Genomic DNA, 10,003 nt, shown 5'->3' with positions numbered 1-10,003 from the left:
CATATAAATAACAAAAGGTCTTTATGTAGAAGAAAATACTGCATCTACAATAGTAAGTATTCTACATTTTGGGTCAAAAGTTACCGAAATCAGTTATATACTTACACTTCTTAAATACAAATATGTATGCTATGTACAAATGCGTAGGTGATATAACCTACAATGACTTACACATGTGTAGGTTTGATATATAGCCGCAATTGTTATTTTATTTTGTTTTTCGAATTTAATAAAAGATGAATAATTGGTGCATTTCAACCATTCTTTATATATTTAAAAATTTTATTCTTGAAAAAATAAATGATTGATTTTGTTTTGCGTGTTTTCGCAAAATATGTGTTTTGTCTATAACCCCTCTGTTTATGCAAGCTCTTTATTTTTAGATAGATTTAAACCGTCAAACACACGTCGGTATGGTGAACAGTACCCCCATTGTTTACTACCTTTTTCACTTGATTTGTTTTCTTTATCTTTTTAGAAAGAAAAAAGATTTCAAACATTTATGAAGAGGATTCTTAATTTTACTTTTCCTGTATAAACTATGGATGCTTCATCTTTTTACATCTTTTATCAACTACAGTTTCTATGTGTAAACTAAATACTTTTTAAGTTAACAAAATAATAGAATCTTAACTACTTAAATAAACCTAGGTTCCAACTTCCATTATATTCTTTCTGCCCGCAAGTGAATAGTCAATTTATATATTCATTTTCACTCAAACAATATACAAGACAATATATTCAAAAGTTAAAATCAATTATAGTATTTTGATTTATTCACATAATAAACTAGAGGAACAATTTGTAGGGTGGGGTCCAAAAGGTGAACATGAGGTGGTCACTAAGAGATTTGGTTCACAAAAAAGAAGGCACACAAATTTAAATAAAGATGGAGGTACAAGTTGAGTCAGTTGATAAAATGTAGTGGAATGAACCCTTTGAGTTCCACTAAGAGATGTACCCTCAATTATCTTATGATTGAGCTAAAAATTTGGTAGAGTTGTGTTATTAACTTATTATTCATTATAGTTCAAAAGGGAGTTCAATCAAAGTAATCATATTATACTTTCACATTCAAACAAGATTTAAAAAAAAAATAATAAAAAAATAAAATATCTATTACATTGTCATTCATAACAAGTGGTGAAAAGCAAAAGTTCATGTTTCAATTCACCCCATGCCACTCAAGTGTCTCCTCAATGTCCCTATGCCAAGTTCATTAATTATTGAAGCTAGATTTCATTTTTAATAGGTTTTAAGTGATATGAAAATTGATTGTGAAGGGTGTTTGTGTATAATAAATCAAGATTATAGAAGCCTTTACTAGTTGTATCTAGTTCTTATAAGTTTTACATGTGAATGAATTCAAGAAGGTCCAAATGTTTAAATACAAACCGCCTTTAACCCTCTTGAAGCCACCTACCATGCACAAGTTGCGTCTTGATCCTGTTTATTAGTAGGGTATTGAGTTTTCTAGTAATAGGTTCTCGTGCTAAAGAAAATTGCATACCAAAGTATTCATATGATAAACTTCAAAATTTATTGATATGTTTCTGCCCAGCCTATGCATGCATACATACAAGGATACTTCACTACTTTGTATATCATAAAGACACTCTTTCCACAAAGTACTTACATTCCATGAGAAAAACAATACCTATAAAATCATGATTAAAACTTAAGCGCCATATAGCAAGATGATGAAGCATGACTCGTTTAAACAAGAACAGATGGGCGTGGGCTGGGAGTTTTCTTGATTTCTAGCCCGTTCCCGGATGATTTAGGGCTCATGTCAACTCGTAACTCATTCACACATGGACCATATGCAGGCTTCATATCGTCTACTGTAGTTTGGGACAAATCTTTTACACTACTTGTGTGGCGAACCTCACCTCGGCTTCTTGTCATAATTTCATCAAGAACTTCTGCACTATCGACTTGTGGGCTTCGGGTTCTTGAATGAGAATCATCCTCCTGCAAGAACACAAAACTTGTTTTAGTTTGAAAAAGTTTGGCTTCATAGTTGACTTTTTCCAACAAGTTGACTTACACCAAAGGTCATGTTGTAGGGTTTAGCTGAAGCTTCTTCATACTCAGCTGCATCCAAATCTTGAAGATGCGCACCTTTAAAGAATTTTGGAAGTAAATATTGCCTTGCTGGCACTAAAAGCATGATCATAAGCGGGAAAAGAACACCCGCGATTGGAATCCACGTTATTCCAAAGCACGCAAGCAAATAAGCCGTTTGAAACAATGTGAACGCAGCAACCGTTTTGAAAGGTACGGTTTCCACAAATGTAGCATGATGTTCTTCCAAGACCCTGATCAAGATTTTCAAAATTCTTACAAAAAATCAAAACTTTGACTTCAAATTTGTGAAAAAAAAGTCAAACTTACTTGTATCTTCGGCTTGGCGCCGTGAAAAGTAATAATATTCTTTCCCAAAATTGATTTCCTGGTAAACTTTCAATTGCCATAAACGCAAAATACCCCCAAAGAACCGAAGTTGGAATCTTTTTTATAAATGGCATTGCAGCCAAACACCCACCAACCATTAATGCTTGCAGCACATTACTAAGTCGTTGCTCTTTGACTTCAACATGTAAAAGATCATCAATATCCTTATCAACATCAAATACAGTTTCATCAACGGGTGCGTTTATGTAACCGCTACTAGAAGCTTGTTGAATTGTTGACTCTTTTAGCTCTTTTAATCCCTGTGAAAAATGGAAAGCAACAAACGATACGCGGTGTTAATTTTAATAAAAATTGGATTGGATTAGATTAGATTAAAAGGTTATTTACCAGACTTGATGGAATCTGATAAACAAGCGGTGACTGCATTTCATTGTATGCTTGTTGCATATTCTCATATAGTTCACTCAAGTTTGCATTTTTATTTATACTTTTGCGAGCAGTGTCGACAAGTTTGCGTCTTAGAAGCTGTTTCACAAGTAAAGCAATATTATTACTCTAAAAAACGCGGTTAATTTGAAATTTTAATTTGTACCTGATGTTTTAAAGTGGCTAAGCTCTTAGTGTGCATAGGAGATTGCGGAATAACACCATTGGCTGGAGGAATTCCAAGTAGCCCACATAGTAATGTCTAACATAAAAAAATAGAAAAATTGTTAAATTACCAGCTTGTTTATATGATTATATCATTTAAATCTATTAAAGCAGTGATGTCTTTACTAGAAAGCCCAAAAGAAGGAGATCATAATGATACGAAGACGGTTTCTTTAAATTAAACTCTTTTTGTTGAGCGAGTTGAGATGCAACGCTATGATCAAAATAGTAAAGAACCGCAATCATGGTTGCTGGAACAAAAGCTCCAACAATATACACAGGCGGCACATTCAACATTTCCTGCAGGTTAAGGTCTTATATTCAAATATGGGCTAAACTAAAACAAGTGTATGTGTAGAAGTAGAAGTTGGAACTTACCGTTGCAACGGTCCAATTTGTATATGCACCAGGGGACCATGGATTGGGACTAAATAACCGCCTTGGTATCCCTTTTGGGACATCGTTTACTGGCATGTATGAAATACCGGTCCAAACAACCACCATAACAGGAACACCATAATCGGCTATGAATCCGCGTAGCCACCCTTAAAAAGAACAACACAAAGTTAGGGGGAAAAAAACACAAAAGAATTTCATACTCAAAACCTTAAACACAAACCAGCTCCATAACGCCAAAAGCGTGCTTTACGGCTCTTCAACGCAGTTAAAAGAAGGCCAAATGACAAAACGAGCGCAAACATTCCATTCCCAAACCGCCAAGAAGGCTCAAACGCAAGCTGGTTCGAATCCTCAAATTTTGGGATACCAAATTCCTCCACAACTCCCTATGAAAAACGATAATTATATGTCAATACTAACAACATATTAGTGAGTAATCATGTAGCATTAGTACAACTCACTTTAATAGCCTGTTGCATGAAGAGCATTGCTATAAGAAGACCAAACAATTCACCAGCCACCCGTGTGAACCGATTGATAATCGAGCAGGCACCCAAAACCGATAGTAAAACCAGCAAAAGTGCAGTCCACATACAAACCCTGTTCTCAGTGAAATTACACAACTTTTTTGAAAAAAAAAAAAATTATTTTCAAATTTTAAGCCAAATGAATAACTAGAAACTTAGAAAGTACCATCCACTCCAAGCTAGAAAAAGGGGTTTCCCTAAATCCTTCTGATCTTTAGCGAAGTTGAACATAAACGTGTACATTAACACGGTTGGCTCAGCGACACCTAGTATCAGTAATGGCTGTCCTCCAACTATGGAATGAATAATGCCACAAAGTGCTGTTGATGCTAGAGTTTGAACTGCAGTCAAACTCCCCTCTGTTATAAAAAGATTCATATTAGCAGATACCCAATAAATAAATAAAAAAACATTTATTGGCAACTGAAAATGTTCAAACCGGTATCTCTTTCTAGTTGTTCCCCAAACGATATAACCGGAATTGCTGAAGCAAAGAATATATATGTCGTTGGAGCCAGAATCCTGATCAAGAAATGGTTATGCACAAGAAATTAACTTTTTAAGAAAACTACGAAGTCTTAGAGAATCGGTTAAACCTGATGCCCGCACGGGTGCCACTTGTCCAGTCTTGCTTGTAGCACAATAATCTTCCTTTAAGATCTTTCTTGATTCCACGAAACGGAACAAATGTTTCTTCCATCTTGTTATCTATGCTTATTTTTCTTTGTTGAAATAGTAACGGAAACAATTAAAGCGCACACAATACGAGCGGCTAATGCTATAACAACTTAAATATGTATACAAACCATGCATTTAGGAATGGGCAGAAACGCGGTTGAATTAGTAAGTTTGTTGTATAAGGAGTTAAGGACCCCTGATGGTGAAATCTATATACACTTGCTGGATGATTACATCTAAGGGGGTCATTAAAGAATGAATATTAGTGATGAATGTGAAGTGTTAACGAAGCAGCAATGTTAACGAAGCGAGTTCATCATCGAACACTAACAATGCAATATTAACCAACGTAACAATTACATGCTTGTAGCATTACTTTGTTATAATAATAATATTAAGGAGAGGCCATGGTAGAGAGAGGTTTAAATAGGTTTTGGGTGGTAGCTAAAGAGAAGAATAGATGGAACAAATTACTTGGTGTATATGTTGTTACATTATTATTATTATATGAAGAAGAAATTAATGAAAAGCAGCAGAATATATGTGGCAAGGGTAAGTTGAAGGAGAAATAAGTATGAAAGGTTGAGAATCACATGAATTTGGAATGTAGGCAGCTAACAACATTAATGGATGGAGTGATTTGAGGAAGAAGAAGAAGAAGGTGAAGGAGTTTTTGGCGTGAACTAGGAATATAATAGTGTGTGGTGAGTAAGCATATATATCTATATATACACATAAACAAATACATCTTTCTAGTCCTAGCTGCTAATAAACTACATGGAGTGAAAGGGACATGCAAATACAATACATGAGACTACAAGTATTTTGTGATGTGGGGAGTATTAAATATTTAATTAAATTACCAACATTAAATAAATTAAATAACCCAACATATTATATCTACTACCTGCTTATCATTATTATACTATTAAAACAATACATCTTTCTATAAATAATCTATATTTTTATAATTTCTTACTAAAAAAATAATTCAAAATTAAATTAATTTACATTCAACTTCTAACATTTCTCCTTAATATAATAAATCAAAATCTACTATAAAGGAAAATTGGAAATAAATAATCCCACATTTTGTGTATTGGCTGATAATAATCTCACCTTTAAAAATCATTACCAACGTCGTTAAGTTTTTTTTCTAGTTCCAAATCATGTTTTAGGACTTTTGACCGGAGGAAGGATATGAGTTGATTTATGTAAAACTTATCTCGAAATGATGATCCAAACGATGAAACAATGTTTTAATTCGGGTGCTTGAATTTCCAATTAACAAAAATCAAGCCATTTAAATCACTGTTTCAAGATAAGTTTTACATTAGTCGAGTTGTATCGTTCTTCTGATCAAAATCCCTAAAACATTGGTTTGAAACTAGGGGAAAAAACTTAACGACGTTAAAATTTTTTTAACTGGAGACCATTGAGACAAAAGTAGTTGACAGGTGGGACCGTTAGTAGTGATTCTTAAAAGTGAAATTATTATCGGTCAATGCACAAAAGGTAAAATTATTTTTTTTCCGATTTTCCTTCTATAAATAACATACATTCTTATAATTTCTTATTGATAAAATAATTCAAAATTAAATTAAATTACATTCAACTTCTAACATTTCTCCTTAATATAATAAATCAAAATTGAAATAAAATAATCAACCTTATTGATTCGATCGGTTCCACATATACTTCACACAAATTTGTGTATATCTTATTATTTGTGTTATTAAACTGTTTTATTAGTTGTAATTTTTTTTTATCATAAACAAATTTGTGTAAAATAATCTATTAAATTGATGATTATAATATAAATTCATAAGATATGTTATTAAAATATTATTAAATTCTTCCTTTTTTATTGTAATTTTAGCTACCCGTGTATTACACAGGGTCTAACCTAGTTATACTATATATTAAAGCAAATGTATTCGCTACACTAACATATAAGTCTTAGCAATTTTAGCCCCTTCAGGTTTAAATTGTTATAAGTTAGCCCTCTCAAAGTTTTAACTATTTCAATTTAATCCCTATCATATTCTTTTTTTAACTTTGCTTGCTTTGCAATTTATCCCCTCAAAATTTTCATAATTTTAATTTGTGTCATAACATATGTTTTTATTTTTTTTATTATTTATATATGTTTTTATTTTTTTATTATTTATATATTTAAGCTATTGATTCTTTTACAGTGATTAACATATGAAATTCTTTCCATTTTTTGATATATTGTGATAGCATGTTTTTTTTATTTATGTCATGCCGTTAAAACGAATGTATAGTTGTAATAAAGTATATAAGTTTCGTTGAAAAACGGGGTTGATTCCCAATAAGTATTTTTTCTTTGTCGTAAGTTATATTTAGGGGGTGTTTGGTACTGAGAATGGAATTGTAGAGAAATGGAATAGAGAAATGGAATTGCAGAGAAAGGGAATTGGTCTGGAGAATGAGAATTGACTGTTCTGTTTGGTAGTACAGAGATTTCAGTAGAGAAATATAGCTGAGAATCATTTCTCTTGTTTGGTACATAGGAAATAAACAGAGAATTATATCAACTTTATCATTAGCACAAGTATTTTTTTCATAACAAATATTTATTAAAAAATAAAAAACATATAAAAAGATGCATAAATTCCAACCAAAATATGCATTGATCAAACCAATTCACATACAAAACATAGTTTTTAAGCAAAAAACATCAACCATAGTTAAAACCAATTCACATACAAAACTATTCTTTAGTCCCCCTCTAGTTTCTAGCATATCACAAAGTGTTGTAAATGCATGTATATTCATTCTTATGTTAACAACACTCGTAACATCACTTTCATAAACCATCCTCACCATGTTTTCACGCCTATTATGGTAACTCATTAAATATTTTGTACGTAAAGTCATTGACTCAATCGACTGACGCAAATGATAAGTACACAACATCCACCAACGAATCGTAACATAAATGACATAAAATGCACCTATGACAACTATTCTTTGTCTGGAAGGTGATCTTGCCATCTACACATAAAAATATAAGAAAATTCAAGAAAAGCAAATAACTCCAAAATATAATCCAAATATTAGCAACAAAGTGATCATGAAAGCAAGAAAAATGATTACAAGCTACTTTATTCACTGACTTGCTGAATGTTGTTTAATTGCCAATGTTTACATCAATATATATGTTATTTTGGATGAAATTGAACATCCAAGTTTCCATGTGAGTTACAAGTCAATGTTATACAAGATCCCTAAGGTTTTCATGTGAGTTACAAGTCAATTTCTAGATAAAAATGGTGTAAAAAGTGATGATTTGTTGATATGTAGAGATCTGAGTTTTTTGGTCAGATTTGAGTTTGTAAATATAGATTTATTTATCAACAAAACAATTGAAATAAATTATGAAAATATTTTCACAGAAACTTCAACATCTCTAGGTGTTTATATATTTTTCTCAAATTTTTAAAGTATGCATAAGGTTTTCAACTAAAATGCTAATTATCAAAGGTATCTAAAACTTACTGTTCAGAGTTTGTAAATGTCAAAATTTCTCAAAAATTGACTACTCAGGATTTGCATACAAGGCCAATTGGGAAATATTCTAGACACTTAAAATGTTCATTAGAAAGAGGAATGAAGTCTAAAACTTCAGAAACAAGAGAGTTATGCTCTTTAAAAGTGGACCTAAAATCTGTCAGTCAAAAACAGATTTGACCTTCGGGTTTTTTTTTCACGTTTGGGTAATCAAAACTTCTCTAAAAATTACGAAACCAGTGGGGTTTGAAACTAGACTCTTTGAACTTAATGTTAGACTCAAGAAACGATCAATTTGCATCTGTTATGATCAAAATATTGTTTGAACAAAACAGCATTACAGATTTCATCAGCAACAGCATTCAAGCAACTCATGTAAACATTCAATTTATCGGTTCTAACATTCAACCTAGCATCTAAATATCATTCTAACATAAAATTCATGATTCAAACTCATCAATTTCGTACCATATAATGTTCAATTCCCAACCTAGACATCAAAGATTTCATCAAGAGTCGAATTAAACATAAACCATTGAAATCTAACATATCTAAATCGATTACCAACAACACACAAACATCCCACGATAACAATCGACATCAGCAGCTGAGTTTGGATCGAGGTTTAGGTTTGGTCGAGCATAAGAAAGTCGAAAAAATGAAAGTTTCATACCTAGGATCGTTGGAATCGAAGCAAGGATCGCGAATACGAACTCGGTTCTTGGATTGGAGATGATTTGTGGGTGATTAGAGGCTGCAAGTCGATCGAACAGCAGGGAGAGGCGTGAGTTTGCTGCTGTAGATCGAACAGCAGGGAGAGGCGTGAGAGAGTGAGGCTGAGAAATGAAACCCTAGAAATCCAATTCTCCGCTTTTTTTAGAGAAACAAAATCAGAGAAATGGAAATGGTTTATTTCCATTTCTCACCTCTTTCTTTCATAAACAAACAAGAGAATTCTTTCCAATTCCATTTCTCACCCCTCAATTCCCTCTACCAAACACCCCCTTAGGATGTTAGTACCACATCAATATTGTAATGAGCCAAATCGATACCAACCAATCAAGTTCTTTTGGTATTTGAAATAACTTTTTTTTTCGTTTAGACTAAGTTTTAGTCGTTATGATATATTTGTATATCCACGCTTAAAATACGGGTCCGTTGCCAAGTTTCCTGCGCAACACGCGCGGGTAAATTACTAGTATATCCTTATAATAACGTGGTTTTTAATTTCATTTTTTTATTTGTCAAGTCTAGAATATTGACTGAAATTAACTTTTCGGTAATGGTCTTCCTCATTTATGTCTTTCGTAAATATATAGGTTTCTTTGACCGAATTTAATGTGTAGACTAGTAGTATAGCCTATAAACAAAGGGCCGTGTGCAACAGTTATGACAACTTTTGAACTTTTGATATCATAATAATATATCTTCCGTATGAGTTTTTATCTAATCGTTTTGTAGAACGTATCTAGCTTTATATCGCTTCCACCGTGCGTCATTTTGTATATAGTTTTTTTTTAATTATATTAAAAAAGGAATGGGATTCTTTTTTAGATATGATCTTGAGTCCTCATTGAAATAGTATATAGTCCTCTCAAAAGAGAAATTACTTGCATATATTTTAAGCTCCCTTATTAATAATTGGAAATAAATAATCCCGTATTTTGTGTATTGACCGTTAATAATCACACCTTTAAAAATCACTAGCAGCGGTCTCACCTTTTAACTATTTCTGTCTCACTGGTCCCCCGTTAAAAAATGCTTAACGTCGTTAAGTTTTTCCCTAGTTTCAA

At 32.4% G+C, this 10,003-nt stretch overlaps 1 protein-coding gene across 1 annotated transcript; it reads right to left on the bottom strand.

Annotated features, from left to right (window-relative positions):
• Positions 1-1,619: 1,619 nt before the first annotated feature.
• Positions 1,620-4,722, bottom strand: LOC143636948 (putative boron transporter 2). Its single transcript, XM_077104424.1, has 12 exons — positions 4,592-4,722; positions 4,435-4,517; positions 4,162-4,354; positions 3,930-4,068; positions 3,689-3,854; positions 3,448-3,614; positions 3,196-3,369; positions 3,011-3,106; positions 2,806-2,943; positions 2,398-2,717; positions 2,051-2,321; positions 1,620-1,974 (listed from the first exon to the last, which is right to left on the bottom strand). Exons 1-12 carry the CDS (start codon positions 4,693-4,695, stop codon positions 1,717-1,719), a joined length of 2,109 nt encoding a protein of 702 aa, XP_076960539.1. The 5' UTR covers positions 4,696-4,722; the 3' UTR covers positions 1,620-1,716.
• Positions 4,723-10,003: the final 5,281 nt, after the last annotated feature.

This window comes from Bidens hawaiensis, unplaced genomic scaffold (genome assembly GCF_021521415.1).
Source record: "Bidens hawaiensis isolate Kalapana, Puna unplaced genomic scaffold, B.hawaiensis_p1.1 tig00008086_1, whole genome shotgun sequence".
In the NCBI taxonomy this organism is placed as follows: domain Eukaryota; kingdom Viridiplantae; phylum Streptophyta; class Magnoliopsida; order Asterales; family Asteraceae; genus Bidens; species Bidens hawaiensis.
Note: the sequence above shows the minus strand (reverse complement) of the source record. Positions and strands in the feature narration are given on the sequence as shown.

Excerpts from the sequence above, each read along its gene's own strand:
- LOC143636948 (XM_077104424.1), bottom strand. The coding sequence starts at position 4,695 with ATGGAAGAAACATTTGTTCCGTTTCGTGGAATCAAGAAAGATCTTAAA. Across the intron at positions 2,944-3,010 it reads TAGCCACTTTAAAACATCAG|CTTCTAAGACGCAAACTTGT; the intron begins GTACAAATTAAA and ends CTTGTGAAACAG. Across the intron at positions 2,322-2,397 it reads GCGCCAAGCCGAAGATACAA|GGTCTTGGAAGAACATCATG; the intron begins GTAAGTTTGACT and ends AATCTTGATCAG.